At 41.5% G+C, this 16777-nt stretch overlaps 1 protein-coding gene across 1 annotated transcript; it reads right to left on the bottom strand.

The window, feature by feature from the left end:
• Positions 1–5855: 5855 nt before the first annotated feature.
• On the bottom strand, positions 5856–8989 carry LOC144374160 (retinoic acid early transcript 1E-like). The gene is made up of 3 exons (XM_078037079.1): positions 8707–8989; positions 8180–8446; positions 5856–7615 (listed from the first exon to the last, which is right to left on the bottom strand). The coding sequence occupies exons 1-3, from the start codon at positions 8708–8710 to the stop codon at positions 7482–7484; spliced, it is 405 nt and encodes a 134-aa protein (XP_077893205.1). The 5' UTR covers positions 8711–8989; the 3' UTR covers positions 5856–7481.
• Between the last annotated feature and the right edge of the window lie 7788 nt (positions 8990–16777).

Raw genomic sequence — 16777 nt, 5'->3', positions numbered from 1 at the left:
CAGGAAGTAACATTGACAAGAATAACCCAAGTTATGTGTCCCTTCACAGACCAGATTCTGGAAGATAAAGATAATTCCTCCTAACCATAAAACCTGTAAAAATGATTAAGAATCCAGATAGAACCAGTCAGCATGGGCCAAGGTGACAGAGTTGTCATGGCAAAGCAGACTTGAAATTCTGATGTCACCCTGCTGTCAGTCAAGAGCCAAGAGGTGGGCCTGGTGGGACTCTCTGGAAACTTTCCTGCCCCCACCCCCCAAAGAAAGAACTGGAGCACAGGAGAGTGCTCTTTGTCTCTCCCCTCTGAGAGGACCCACTCTCTCCCTTGAGAATGTCCCTTTTCCTACTTTGAGCAATGTCTGAAACCTTTCTGAGTTGATCAAAAGAATCAGGGTTTGAAGATGGGGGTCTTCCAGCTGCCTCAGTTTTTAGGAAGACCCCCAGCTGTATAACATCACCAGGGTCATTAGAGAAATGGGGCCCCTGCTCTTGCTTTAGGATCTTGGGTGAGGTGGGGGATGTTTGCAGGGTATGTCCTCAGGCAGAGGCATATGGTGCCAGGTGGTCCTGGTGGAGGTTAGGGTCCCTAGGAGGAAGGGAACTAGGGAGGCCCTGGATGGGGCGTGGCTAGATGAGAAAAGGAGTGAAGGGAGGTGAGCTGGGTGGTGGCTCACTGAATCACAGAAAAGTGATTGTGGCTGTTGGCTGGTGAGGCTCTGTGGGCGCATGTGCTGAGATCCCCAGGCAAAGTGTGGTGGGAAGTTCAAGAGTCAACAGCCTTGGGATGCTGAGGGTTTGCAGTGGGTGAAAGAAAGTCTGTAGAGCAGAGCTGGGTCTGGGAGTGTCTGTTGTCCTGACCCTGGGGGGATCACGCCCCTGTGCACGACCACACCTGGTCCTGGGGGTTGTGGCTCTGGCTCCGCTTCCTGGCTGCGAGATGTCACCAGAGACTGCCAGCCTGTGGTCTCCTTCCCTATTGTCTCTCCCACCTCCTGCCCTTTTCTTTCTCGCTCCTCTCGAGGGCCTCAGGAGAAGAGCCAGACACTTGCACCAGGTGGGACTGACCCCGCGGGGGCGGTGGAGGGGCCTGGGGAGGGACCCAGGCTCAGTCCTGTGATCTGGTGTCTGGACTGGAACCCTGTCCCAGTGATCCTCTGCCACACCCCTTAAATTGTAATGTGGGAACTCACCGGTGCTGACAGAAAAGAGCGGTGAGGGTACCCACATCCATATCTGGACTAGACAGAGCGCAAGAGGGTGCCGAGGTGTGCGGTCCACGCGCGGAACGGGGCGCGTAATCCTTCTGTGCGAGGGAGAGGGGCAGGCCGAGGTGAGGCCCGAGGACCGCGCAAGGGACAGGGGCGGGGCAAGGTGAGGCGCAGGGACCGCGCCCAGGACAAGGGCGGGCGGAGGTGAGGCGCGAGGACCGCGCGCGGGACGGGGAGCTTGACAGGGCGGGGTGAGGTGAGGCGGGACTGGCACGGAGACCCTTGGTGCGCAGGACAGGGGCGGGAGCAGGGTGCGGGGCCGGTCGCAGGTCTGGGAGGCCTGCTAAGGGCGGGGCAGGTAGCGGAGCGGAGCTTCCCGAGGCTTCTCCTGCCTTTGCTGCAGAGGTTTGGTGATAAATTTCAGACTTTTTACTTAACGGACAGAGGCCGCTTTCCCTAGGTTTCTACACCCGAGTTTCAAGTCTCCCCCCTTTTCTTTCCATAGAAAATGGTTTTATCAAAAACATGTTTTGCAACTTTTTTCCAATCGAGTTTTGCTGCTTTTTTTCCCCTTCATTTTAAACGTGTGTTTAAAAAAGCACAGGAGTTTTGTGTGTAGTGGTGACGTCTTGTCGGGTAACCTCTGCTGTACTGGGGGGGGGTGGACGAGGAGAAAGTGCTCATTTCGAGCCTGGAAGCTGGATCAGGCGAGCTGGGGCGGAGAAGTCGGCCCTGCTTAGTCAGGTCCAGCACACTCCCAGCTGTTTGCCACCAAAGCAGAGACTCCTTCAAGCTTCCGGGCTGGGACTGTGTTTTTGTTCTGATCTGACAATAAGATTGATTGACTGTTGGGCACTGCAGAATCAGAGCAGTAGACGACTAGTACATTTATTTTTCTGCAATCGGACAGGCAAACTCGGAATAGGTTATAGGAACAATGTTCTCACTATGAAAAGGAGAGCTGGGTTAATGCTTATTTTCAAAGCAAATATGAGCCCATATACATTCAGTTGTTCTCAGTTTATATCTTAAAATAATACATATTCAAGATAGTCCCAGACCATTGCGTTGTACAGGTACTTTTCTTTTTAACTCTGTAAGGCAATGAATGGAATGACTGACAATTTATATGTAAGTAGCTGTCTGTTGATGAAGATAAAGAAAGTCTCCTGTTAGTTATTTTAACCAAACAAAAAACAAAACTTTGGAATAACCATATGTGTATGAACCTCTATACAATTTCTTAGAATAAATTGCTGTGCAAATTGATCCAATTTAAAACTGCATCATTTCATCGGGGCAATTTTTTTGTAAAAACTTGTAATTGTTAAGGCCCAGCTTTGGAAAGGGAAGTGGAACTGTTACTATGCTAGGAGTGCTAACTGGTACAACGATTTTTAACACAAAAGTGACATTATTCATCAACTTCCGGGGGGAGGGGTGATACATTCTCCTGTGCTAAGACTTCCTGGGAGGATTACAAAAATCTAATCAAACTTTATCTTGAGTGTGTGGCTAATACCAGAGGATACAGGCTTGCATGGGGGAGACACTTTATGCATACTATAAGTTATATTTTAATTGTTTGCTCATGAAATGTGAGGATGTGATATATATATATATATATATGTGTGTGTGTGTGTGTGTGTGTGTGTGTGTGTGTGTGTGTGTAGCAGGAATTGAACCCAGGGGTCGCTTAACCACTAAGTCACATCCCAAGCCCTTTTAATATTTTATTTAGAGACAGAGTCTCACTAAGTTGTTTACTTAGGACCTTGTTAAATTGCTGAGGCTGGCTTTGAACTTACAATCCTCCTGCCTCAACTCCAGAGCTGCTGGGATTACATGCATGCATCATCACACCCAGCTTTCTTTTTTATTTTTAGTTGGCTGAGCCTTTAATTTTTATAATTTTTAAAAAATGGATAACATTGTATGTATTTTTATGTACAATATGATGCTTGAGGTATGTATATTTATTTCAGTTTTCCTAGTTAACTTTGTCCTGTGAGTTTTTCCAAGAGGCATCCAATTCAGAAAGTCCCATCAGACTATCTGGATTGGTCTCTCTGCTGCAGCTGTTGAACCATTAGTGCCGCTGTATGCCCAGGATTGCTACAGCTGCCCGGTAAATATTAGAATTTTATAGTGTTCCCTGGGCCAAAGCATAGGCCAACCACCAAGATATGCACATCTTTTGCTGTGGGCTCTTTTTTTTTTGCTTACAGTTGCTACAGTTAATCCAGTTCTGAAAGTTCTCCCAATTTTTTTTTGGGGGGGTGGCAAGAGAGGGGCCTGCCTCTTGTGAAGAGCCCCAAAATATCAGTGAAGCTGAATGTCCACCTCCACCTCACATTTTCCACTGTAAAAGCTCTTATGTGTAGGGGGATGTGTGTGGTTTCATTCCAGCTGGGGGACGGACAGCATGGGAAAAGCTGTTTCACTTACCCTTTGAATCCTGCATTTCTTGAGAAACGTTGTCTAGGCTCACTCCCAGGGTAATGTTCTTGTCTTTGGAAATTTGCTGGGTGAATTTGTATGAATGGGGCAGGATGAAGCTGAAGCACTCCTATTTGTCGATCTTCCTGATGCTACCCATACTAATTATCTTTGAGTAGTTAACATACATGTAAGTTTGTTTGTTTGTTTGGGGTACTGGGGATTGAACCCAGGGGCACTCAACTACTGAGCCACATACCCAGCCCTTTAGACACAGAGTTTCACTGAATTGCTTAGGGCCTCACTAAATTGCTGAGGCTGGCTTTGAATTTGCAATCCTCCTGCCTTGACTCTTGAGCTGCTGGGATTACAGGTGCCATTGCACCTGGCTATATATTACTGATTTTCAAATGGTCTGTGTTATGGTCTAGATGTGGTATCCCCCCAAAGCTCATGTGTAAGACAATGCAAGAGGGTTTGGAGGAGAAATGATTGGGTTATAGCCTTAATCCAGCCAGCGAATTAATACCTGATGGGATTACTGAGTGATTACTGAAGGACAGTGGGGTGTGGCTATGGGGTATATATTTGTTTCTGGCAAATATTTCTCTCTGCTTTCTGATAACATGAGAGCTGCTTCCCTGTGTCACACTCTTGTGCCATGAGCTTCGAGGAATGGAGCTGGCCTTCTGTGAAATAAGACCTTGGAAATTGTGAGCCCTTAAATAAACTTTTCCTCCTCTACAGTTGTGCTGGTTGGGTCTTTTAGTCATAGCAGTGAAAAAGCTGACTAAAACAATCTGTGATCAGTATGAATCAATTTTGCAGTCAGAAATTACAATAATTAGTTATAAACCATCCCTTTAGTGTCTGGTTCTTTCCATTTTTTTCTGATCACCATCTCTTGCTTCAAACTGGGTGCTCCTTTTGTATTGACATTCATGTTTGTCAGCTTCAAGCACTGAATGATTTTCTGCCTTACTTCAGTTTGAACAATAATTCTAGAGTTCAGCCAAAAGGAGTGAATCTTGGACTTAGAGGAAGAGAATAGACCTGATAATAGGAGTGCCCCTGGGGAGAGCCAGGATAATGACAGTCCTCAGTATTCTAGTAAATTCTAATTTCCTGTGCAAATAAGTTCCATTCCTGGGCTTTGATGAATGTGCAGACAATAAGATTGGCCACTGTTGGAACTGTGTTATGTGTTAGGAGCCATGTGTGAACTGTATGCAAACTGTACAATGTTGGAGCCATTAAGGCAGGGAAGTCAGTCTTCCAGGACTCCTGGGTAGAATTCTCTAGTTGGAGATATCCCAGATCATGCTGGGATCCTGACCTGGCTCTAAGCTCCTGTTCAAACACAGCCACTGGAAATAGGCATAACCTGCCAAGGATAAACAACCTGTTTGTCTCCACTCTCATCCTGTCCACCTTCCTGCCCCAAGGAAATCTCTATCTATCCCCTTTGTTCTGTACCACTATAAATAAGCAAGCATGGGCTTTTTCTTTGTTAGAAGTCAGACCCCTCTGGTCAGCTAAACAGGTCATGACATTGCTTTGAAAATATATAATTCTTGCCTTTTGCTTTTATTTCACAGCAGTCCATCCCTCTGATGGGTACCCACTTCCTCACCCAAGGAGGATGTGAGCGACGTGTGGTAATGTGTTATGGGCAATGGGCACAGGCCAGTCCAAATTCTGAGAGATTTCTTAGCCTGATAATTACTGCCATTTGGGCCAGATAGTTCACACCCTCTACCCAGTTGTAATAGCCTAATTTGCCTCCAGAAAGTGCCAAATGTTCCACTGATGGACAAAATCATCTGTAGTTGAGAAGTGCTGGTTTAGAGGAGAGTTCTAGAAGGACTACCTAAGTCTTCTTGTTATGAGACTTGGAAAATATAATTTTTTGTAAAAGATTCTTGAACCAGTTTTCAAGACAAATTGTGAGAACTCCAAGAGGAAACAAGTGTGCTCCTCCAGCTCTTAAATAGGCTTCCTATGTTGGGTGTACAGGGGCAACAACATTTACCTGTTCAGATGATCTCATGTGTTTCATACTGACATGAATGGTAGACTAATCTTTTGAAAATATTAGGTAATATTTACTTATACAATTTTACTTTTTATTAAGAAATAGAAATTTTTGATATTGGAAACTGAATCCAAAGGCACAGTACCACGGAGCTATACTGCCAGTGTTTTGAAATTTATTTATTTTTGATACAGTCTTCCGAACTTGCTTAGCCTCACTAAGCTACTGAGGCTGCAGGCTGACTCACAATAAGGGGAGGTTCTCGGGATTAGACAAAGGTAAATGGGGAAACAGAGGGGGGTGGGAGAAGGAAAAACAGTATGAATCAGACATAACTTTCCTATGTTCATATATAAATACATGAACAGTGTAACTCCACATCATGTAAAAACCGCAACAATGGGAAGTTATACTCCATGTATGTATGATATGTCAAAATACGTTCTACTATCATGTATAATTAAAAAGAGCAAATAAAAATACTAAAAATAAATAACTAAAACAAAACAAAAATATTATAAGAAAAAAAAGATGCCATTAAAAAAAAAAAGTTTCTGAGGTTGGTTTTGAACTTGTGATCCTTCTGCTTCAGCGTATTCAGTCACTGGGAACTTCACTGGTAGTTTTAGAGAAGACTGAGAAGTATGCATTGGGAAGGGGCATTTGTGTGGTGAGTTACTCACTGGCCATGCCAAAATAATACAGAATAATGATTTGGAGAGCAGTGGTGTCACTCTAGGTCCAATTGTGAAACTAAAACTAAAGTAACTTATAGAGGCAATGTTTAGTATGAGGAATTATTAATTCTAACAGTGATTATCTATTGAGAGGGAAACAGCTCTAAAGATTCATAGATGATGTGTCTGGGGAGCAGCCCTTATCCCCAAGGCTGCGGCAGAGCCCTTAAGGAAAGAATATCTGAAAGAGCCTCCTGCCCACCTCCAGGGCTTCAGATCCAATCTTTCTTGGACAGAACATGCCTTGTTCCTCTGGGTTGCAATGAAGGTTGCTAAGAGCTTTTGTGCCAGGTGTCACAACAAGATGTTAATATATCCACATGTCACTTCACTCTATGGCCTTAATCATTTGTGTCATAATATCTAGTGAGTTAGCAGAGTTGACTTGTGGTTTCTGTCCATCAGTAACTTAATTATATACAAAAATAAGTGTGAATACATAGATAAACCTCATTAAACCAAGATAAATATCCTTTTAAATCATCTTCCTCTATAAATAAGGAAAATGAGTACAGGCTTTCCAATTCCACTCAAATGGAGGAAAGTTTGTTGGAAAGAGTGGCAGAGTAGAGACAGTCATCTAAGGACACTTCTTGCCACCAAGGGTGGTCTGATGATGTTGCCTTCCCATGGTCCACAGAAGACATAGTAGATTATGGAACAGCTTCTACACATTAAGGAAAACTATTAACCTGTGTTATATTTTCCCAGAGAGCAAATAACTCCTCAACCAAAGATCTGGAGCCAACACCCACCAGATTCTCCAGATCTGAGGCACTGCCCCACTCAGGAGGAGACTCCTATGTGTCCCTCCTCTCACTGCACTGCTGTGCTACCTACAGTGGCCTCCTCTACTCAGCAGCAGTCATTCCAGCACTACTGTGGAATGGGCAGTGCTCAAGGCTAAGGAAGGGCATTACTTCTGTGGAGAGATATCAGTGGCCAGGGGCTTGGGTGAAACTGGTGGGACACCTGTCCTAAGGCCCTACCAGACTGAGACAGCACCACCCAAAGGCCAGAGGACAGACTATTCCTCACCTTTCATGGTGTCTGTTGATTTCCTATACAACTTGATGGGCATGAAGATGATGATGACTGACGACTAAAATTAAGACAATGATGATCCCTAAGCTGGTCACTGAAACAGATGAGGTACGTGGAGACCCACTGGTAACTGGGACTGTTGATGTTGGTGCTAAAACAAACAAAAGAGCAAAATCCCTGTCAAAATTAAAAATATCCATTGTTCAGCACCTGTTTTCCCCATACAGTGCATTCAACTCATATATACTGACTCATCATGGGACAATTATTCTACCAGGTCCTGGGGCTACAGAGATGAACAGAGGTTGTGCTATGTCCTTATACAGCTCACATTACAACTGGAGGGGACAGCAAAAGTCCATCCAATTTGTTGTAACAAGAGAAGGCCTGGAAGTTTACAGAAATATATATATATATATATACCTGGGAACTAGTTGGCCGACCATTAATGACTGCATCATTGATTAATGGACAATGGGGGCTTCTGTAAAGAAGAGACCTTGGGAGGTGAGATGAGAAAGGAGGCTAGTGACAAATCCACATGGCTATCACTGATTGTCCAGTCAAGAAGCCGATGAAGAAGTCAGTCATTCAGCCCATCAAATTTTCCATTATATGCACATGCTCACACCCCACAGGGAAGTCATCAGACCTTTAAAGAGAATTCCCACATCTTTCCCATCCTGCTGAGTTTCATAGTAACTCAGCTCTCTACCTGGCATTTCCTCCAAGTGCTCTGAGAATTCCCCGAGCCACTGATTGCAATCTCCCATGGAGACCTTCCTTAAACGTTCTGTCAGTTCTTTCTCATTCTCCAACTTCTCCTTGATCCCTCTGGCTCTAGGATTAATCACTGTCCACTCCATGTGCATCACATTTAAGTAGAGAGATGGCTGTCCATCAATGCTGAAATTCCAGAATGAACCAATGTGATTTTTTCCTTCAAACTGACAAGACATCTTGGCCTGCAGGGTGAGATGACCTGCAATACACAACAAAACTATCATCTTTCACTCTTGATAGATTCATCACCTCCCAATAAGTTGAGCATTTCTCTGCACATTTAGAGGCCTTTATTCTTTTCTTCCAGATTTGCCCTTTCTTGCCCATTAAGCCCCACATCCCTCTAAGGCTGGGCCAATGTTAATCTCTTTTACACAAATACATCCAGAGCCTCCTCCACATGTACACTCCATCCCTTCCTCTCTCCTGTTTTATCTCTTCACCCCATTCCATACTTACCCATGGTCTTATTTTTTTTCCAAGTCCATGTCAAGCAGGATCATCCTGAGATCTTGCCTCAGTTCTCTCAGCATTTCGGTCAATTGTGTCCATGTTTTGGTGGCATTCACCTCCCTTCCCAGGTGACCTAAAGGTTTGATCTTATTGCTCTCACAGTCATACTGAAGGAAAGCAGTCTTATCCACTGAGCCCTGCACTTCACACCAGGACTCCCCAGGTCTGGACTGAGATTTGACAGTGAAGTTGAGGCAAAGAGAGTGGGTAACTGTGAGAGAAATATGGATGTGAGGTTCAGGACAGGGAGAAGAGGGCCATTAGTTTCCATCCTTTTGTGACTCTCAGACTCCCTCTGAAGGGCCAGGCTGGCAGATAGAGGACTCTTTATCCTAGACCCCCTTAATCTTCTAGATCCTTATTTTGGTGTCACATTTAACTGAGATTGTAGGATGCTCTTGTTCTATCAGGGACCCCTCACAGGCACAGTGTTACTAGGAGAAAATCTGAAAGCACTTTCAGTGACCTCTACTAACTTTTGGTTACAAAAAATACAAGATGGTATCTGTCCTCCTGAAACTTAAAACCTAGCTGAACAGTCAGTATTTCCAACAGAGAGAAAAAGGAGGCATCAGGGATCACAGGTCAATTCATCATGGTCTTGGTGTTCAGGCAGATCATCATGGAGTAGATACAGGAACATGGCAGCAGAAGGGAGCTGCCACACAGGAGCACAGAACCTAGTCTGGTGTCCTAGGCTGGTGCCCTATGAGCTGATCATCAGATTCCAGGGAACCTCTCTAGCCAAACCACACCCTTTCCCCATTCTTTAGAAGAGGTATCCACTTATCTGTGCCCAGCATGGAGCCCCAATCTCTTCTCTCTGTTCCCAACCAGTTCTTTTTTATTTTTTATTTTATTTTTAGTTTAGATGGACACGAAACCTTTATTTTATTTATTTATGTAGTGCTGAGGATCAAACCCAGTACCTCACACATGCAAGGCAGGTGCTCTACCATTGAGCTACAAACCCAACCCCTAACCAGTTCTTGCTAACACTTATGACTCACAGTCTTCCAAGATTCTACTAGCAGCATAAGTAGCAAAAGAAGATAGCTACTGGAATATACTGGAGACTTTCTATTGAGAATAAGTCTCAGAGAAATGCGCAAAATTAGCCTCTAGGGTGTGGGCATGCCCCAAACCTACCATTGGAGGACTAAGGACCAGTCTATTGAAACTCAATGAAGAAAAAGGTTGTTTAAGGCATGTTTAGCAGGTGATGCAAAACAGAATTACTTATTAATAGAATTCTAAAAATTAGAAATGCAGATGTTAAAAAACAAAATTCACTGTGAATACCCAGTCTCTGTAGGGGAAGCAGAGCTTGCTGGAGGTTATATGAGTTTCTTCCTTCTACATACTGCTTCTTCTCTTTTCCCTGCCTCTTTTGCTATCTGCTTTCTTCCCATGTCTGTATTTTTTCCCAACCTCACTCTCCTCTGTCCCATTACCTCTAACCTTTCAAACCCGTCTTCTTAAAGACTGAGATCCATTTGCATTCAATACCCCACAATGAGAGATTCAGTCAATACAGACACGAGCCCTAGAGCCCCAGAATTACCTTTTTGGTTGAGAAATAGAGGCTGACAAAGATGATCACTTTCAGGTGGATAATGATGAAAATGAACACAAGTAATTTTTAAGAATGGTCTTTTGATGGGTGGTGCAAAGAATGAACTGCACCTTGCTGAAACAAAGGCAATGGATTATGAAGGCAGTCCCAGTAAGGCAATGGTGGCAGTTTTGAAAAATGTCTGTGCAGTAAATAATTTCCCTTGGAGACTTGAAAATTATACCATGTATGGTCTTGATATGAAGTGTGGTCCCTGGTCTATGCACACTGTGGAGGAAGATCCCAGGTCAGAAGCATAGAAGGATGTCAAGCTCTTTAGTGAATGTGAAAAGCAGTTGGACCCTAGAAGCAGTAGTAAGGTTCAACAGAAAGCAGTAAAACTTGTTGCTACTAAAGATGATGATTTTGTTGATGAAGAAACTAAATAAAAGCACTAGTGAGGAAACCTCTTTGTGACTCTCCAGCTAAAAATGCACAACAATGACATAAGAACAGGGAAGATGAAAAACCACTGACACCTAGATCAAGAGGTCAAGAATCCTCCAGAACACAGGGAAAAACTCCTGAAAAACCAAAGACCCACTTCTGCCAAAGCAAAAAAACAGAAATGAAAGAAAGTACAAAAGGGTCCTTCTCTTCCCAAAATGGAAGCCAAGTTCTTCAATTATGTGGAGAGATGTTTCTGGATGATTGATCTGGAGGCTATTCAAGATCTCTGGTATTGGAGGAAGTTTCTTTAAGGAAACAGTTTACCAGTTTGTCAAAAGTTTCTGTCTTAAATCTCTAGATACATATGATCTACTAAATTGAATCAGGAGGGCATAAAAAATTTGAATGTACCAATTTCAAACAATGATATTGAAGACACCATCAAAATGCTATCAACAAAGAAAAGCCTAGGACCAGATAGGCTCTCAGCCAAAATATACCAGAACTTCAAAGAAGAACTTACACCAAATTATTTCATGAAGTAAGAAAGAAGAGGGACCTTCCAAACTCATTCTATGAATCTAATATCATCTTGATACCAAAACCAGACAAAGACACTTCAAGGGAAGAAACTTTCAGATCAATATACCTGATGAACATAGATGCAAAAATTCTTAATAAAATAATTGCAAGTAGCATATCAAAACATATTAAAAAGATACTGCATCATGATCAAATGTGGTTAATTCTAGTGCTGCAAGGTTTTTTTCAACAGATGGAAATCAATAAATGTAATTCAATAGACCTAAAGACTAGAATCATATGATTCTGTGAGTACATGCAGAAAAAGCATTTGACAAAAATCAGCATCCATTTGTGCTCAAAACAGGATAAAAATAGGGATAATCGGAACATAGCTTACCATTGTAAAAACTATCCATGCTAAACCCAAGCCAACATCATTCTAAATGGGGAAAAAATGAAAGCATTCACTCTAAAAACTGAAACAATACAGGGATGCCCTCTTTTTCTTACTCCTATTTAACATAGTTCTTAAAACCCTAGCCAAAGCAATTAGACAAAAGAAAGCAATTAAAGGAACATAAATAGGAAAAGAAGAGCTCAAACTATTCCTATTTGCCAAGACATGATTCTCCATTTAGAAGACCCAAAACTCCACCAAAAAGCATCTAAAAGTCATAAATGAAATCAGCAAAGTAAGAGGGTTTAACATTAACACCCATAAATCAATTGCATTCCTACACACCAATGATGAATCAGCTGAAAGAGAATTTAGGAAAACTATTCCATTCACAATAACCTAAAAAAAAGAACAAACAAAAACTTGGGAATCAATCTAACAAAGAGGTAAAAGTCCTCCACAATGAAAACCATAGAATACTAAAGAAAGAAACTGAAGACGACCTTAGAAAATGGAAAAAAAAATCTTCCATGTTCTTGGATAGGCAGAATTAATATTATCAAAACAGCCATGCTACCAAAAGTCCTATACAGATTTAATGCAAGTCCTATTAAAATTCCAATGACATTCTTCATAGATATAGAAGAAGCAGTCATGAAGTTCAGTTGGAAAAATAAGAGGCCCAGAATAGCCAAAGCAATCCTTAGTGAGAAATGTGAAGCAGGAGGCATCACAATAGCAGACCTTGTATTGTACTACAAAGCTGTAGTAATGAAAACAGCATGGTATTGGCATAAAAACATTTATGAAGAACAGTCCAGTATGAAGGGAATATATAGAACAGAATAGAAGAGACAAACAAATAGAAGAGACAAACCCACATATATACAGTTATCTCATACAAGATAGAGGCATCATGAACATAAATTAGAGAAAAGACAGCCTCTTCAACAAATGGTGCTGGGAAAACTAGAAATCCATACATAGCAGAATGAAATTGACCCCCTATCTCTCACTTTGCACAAAACGCAACTCAAAGTGGATCAAGGACCTTGATAGTAGAGCAGAGACTCTGTGCCTAGTAGAAAAAAATATAGGCCCATCTCTCATCATGTCAGCTTAGGAACCAAATTCTTCAAGAAGACTCCTAAAGCACAAGAAATAAAATCAAGAATCAATAAATGGGATGGCATTAAACTAAAAAGCCTTTTCTCAGCAAAGGCAACAATTAAGAACATGAAGAGAGAGTTTATAGAATGGGAGAAAATATTTGCAACTTGTACCTCAGAGGATCATATTCCAGGATATACAAAGAACTCAAAAAACTTAAAAAACAAAATCTATAAATGGGCAAAGGAAATGAACAGGCACTTCACAGAAGAAGAAATCCAAATGGTCAAAAACTATATGACAACATCTCTAGCAATTAGAGAAGTGTAAATTAAAACTAAACTTAAAACAAAAAAGATGTCCAGTGTTCCATTTAGGATTTTGGAATTCATCACATCAATAGACTTAAAGAATAGAATCAGGAAAAGGCCAGGAAATATATTCTTTCTTAGAGTTTTCTGAAGGAATACAGCCTTACAAAGAAATGATTATTGATTATAACCCTGTGAGAGTTTGGTGTTTACATCTTCAGAACAATGAAAGAATATATATATGTAATTTATTACAGTAGCAATCAAAATCTGGCACAGTGTGTTTAAATAGGTCACAGAATGAGGGGAGGGGAAAAACTCAGGTTGAGAAGGTTCAGGACTGTTCCAGCAGGTGGAGGTATTACAATTTTAAATAGATACCTTTACAAACAAAATGGTTAAAGGGGGAATATATATATATATATATATATATATATATATATATATATATATATATATTATATGACAATTTTAAAAATTAAATAAAGAATAAATGAATAAAGGATTCAAAAGGGGGAGGCATAGAAGGGTGTGTCACCTGAGAACTAGATGTGAGAATGACACAAGTAGATTCCTCAGGGAAGAACAGTCCAGTCTGAAAGGATGGCAGTGCAAAGGCTCTTAGGCTAGAGAATTCTGCAATATGCTGAAGACCAGCGAGTAAGCACTGGGGTAGGGACTAAGTGAGCAGGGGACAGAGTAGGGAATGGTTGGCCTGACTATAGAGATACCTAGGCCTTTGGTTTTTACTCTGATAATATTCAAGTGACAAATACAAGGGCTATGTGCCTTATTCAAGTTTCTTCATCTATTTGGTGAGACAATTCAGCAGAAGGATTATTATAGCCTGAATATTTGAGTTGTCCTCAAATTTATATGTTGAAACCTAATCAACAATGTGTATTAGGGATTTAGGATAAAGAGAGAGAAATATGGAATCTTAAGGGAAACACCCTCAAGCCACTGAAGTGCAGAATCATGCCACCGAGATGCAGAAGACACAGTTGCAAACCTTGGCCCGTGCCCTTGTAAAATGAGGGAAATACACAAGTGCAGAAAAACTTGGGAGAAATTTTGCAGCCCCACCCTGGATCCACCTCCACTCCAGCTTCTAGTACAGCTCATCTCTAAATATTGGGCCCCCAGCCCAAGTCAGGGCTGCTCCTCACTCAAGTCAGCTGCGTTCTCCCTTGGATGTGTATCTACTTTCCTAAATAAAGCCCAGTCTATATCTTTGTCTGGCTCATGCTGAAATTCTTCTCTGATGCATATGCCAAGGACTCAGCTAGTCCTGAGCTGAGTCAGCCTGCTTCATGGAATCCTCAGACCCCTTCTCCAGAAATTTCTTCTCCTGTGACAAAGTCATTGGTTGTTGGGAGTGGTGACTGAAGTATGAGTCTTGAACTGTCCTGTGACAGAGGTGATGCCTCTCTTGGGAACTCTCAGGGAGAAGGTGCTATTGAGATAGCCCAGTTGCTGTGGTGACACCCTGCTCAATAGGAGGTTGTTAGCCACAGAGTTATCCAGTTCTTGACCTTGAGGTTCAGATGCCAGCTGTTCAAGGGTAGAAAGTTATGGGTGCAAGCTAATTATCATAATTGGGCTGCTTATAGCTATGATCTTGATTCTGCTTGCTTTAAAGAAACTTTCTCACAAAACCCTTTTAATGATAAAACATATAATAAATGTGCTGAGCTGACTCATGGTCACTGCACTCCACCAGAGTGTAATATCTACCAGGTCCAAGCTTTTTCTCTCCCTCTGTGTCTGTCTTTTTTTTTATGGTGCTAAGTATGAAATCCAGGACCTGTGCATGCAATGCAAGCACTCTACCATCTATTTGTCTTTTCTAATCCCCTATTGCCCCTCATCTGGTTTCCTGAATTAACTGCAGTGCAGGTCGCAGCATTAGGCCATGAAGATGGAGTCCCTTAAGTATAAAATTAGTTTGCTTTTAAACGAGAAGGTAGGGGTTGGGGTTGTGGCTCAGTGGTAAAATGCTTGCCTTGCACATGTGAAGCACTGGGTTTGATCCTCAGCACCACATAAAAATAAATAATTAAATTAAAATTATTATATCCATCTACAAGTAATATATATATATATATATATATATATATATATATATATATATATATATATATATATATATAGACAAAGTTGCTGTAGGAATTCCCCTTGCCCACTTTTGCCAAGAATGAGTTCTGTGTAGTCAAATAATGATGAGACCTATGAATGGGGCAACTCCAGAGTGCACCAAGGCCAGAGTGCACCTTCTGGGCTGGGATGCTAGTTTTCCTAGAACATTGTGCACTCGCTCCATTTCCAGGCCACTTCCAAGATGGGTGTGGGGAATGGGAATGGGTCATGTTAACATGCCATAAATCTCATTGTTCTTATTGAAATTTGGCCATTTTTCTTGAATAAATTCTCCTCACGTTGGTGTAAGTTTTGATTGATTTTCAGAGGCCTGACAAAGCTGATTGTTGAAAACATTTGTACTTGTTATCAAAAGTTCTATGAGGAACAGATTTTTAGGCATCCTCACTATACCATTACACAAGGCCTGGACTTAGACCAGGATAAAAAGCTTCTGCACATCAAAGGAAACAATTTTCAGTGTGAAGAGACACTGTACTGAATGGAAGAAGATGTGTGTAAATGGCACATCTGATGAGAGGTTAACATCCAGACTACATAAGGAACTAAAAAAAATAACAACCCAACAACCTGATTAAAAAATGGAGAAAAATCTGAGCAGACATTTCTCAGAAGAGACACACAAATAGCCAACAGGCATATGCAAAAGTACTCAGTACTAAAAATTGTCTTTGAAATGCAGATCATAACTACAATGAGATATCATTTCCCTCCACTAAGAATGGTCATTATTAATACACAAAAGATAATAAGTGCTGGCTTGGAACCCTTATATACTATTGGTGGGAATGTCAATTCATAGAGCCACTAGGAAAAGCAGTATGGAGTGTCCTCAAAAATTAAGAAATAACACCAGGATATGATCCAGGAATTCCTCTACTGGGTATTAGCCAAAGGAAATAAATATAGTCTATCAAAGACACCTGCACTCCCATGTTTATTGTAGCACTATTCACAAAGGCCAAAGACACCTGCACTCCCATGTTTATTGTAGCACTATTCACAAAGGACAAAGAACAGAAACAATCTACTGATGAACAGATAATGACCATGTGATACAAAACACACACTGGAAAACTATTCATCCATAAAATGGACAAAATCCTGTTATCTTCAACACAATTGATGGAAATAGAGATCATTATGTTAAGGAAGTAAGTCAGGCACAGGAAGACTAGTACCATATGATCTCATTTGAAGATAGAATCCGAAAAAGTTGATCCCAAAAGTTGAGAATTGAGAATGGTTCCAGAGGCTGTATATGGTAATTGAAAAAGGAGGGCTGGGAAAATGTTGACTGAGGGGTCCTAAGTTACAGTTACAGTTATGTAGGAGTAAGAAGTTCTGGTGTGCTATGGCACAGTGGGGTGAGTATAGACAACAACAAAGTCCTGTGTATCTCAAGTAGCTAAAAGAAAGGATTTTGAAAGTTTTCACCATAAAGAAATTATAAATGCTTGTAGCAACAGACACATTTAACATGATTTAAATCTCACACAGTATTAAAAC

This window comes from Ictidomys tridecemlineatus, unplaced genomic scaffold (assembly GCF_052094955.1).
Source record: "Ictidomys tridecemlineatus isolate mIctTri1 unplaced genomic scaffold, mIctTri1.hap1 Scaffold_598, whole genome shotgun sequence".
Lineage (NCBI taxonomy): Eukaryota > Metazoa > Chordata > Mammalia > Rodentia > Sciuridae > Ictidomys > Ictidomys tridecemlineatus.
The sequence above is the reverse complement of the archived record's forward strand: the minus strand, read 5'-3'. Positions and strand labels throughout refer to the sequence as shown.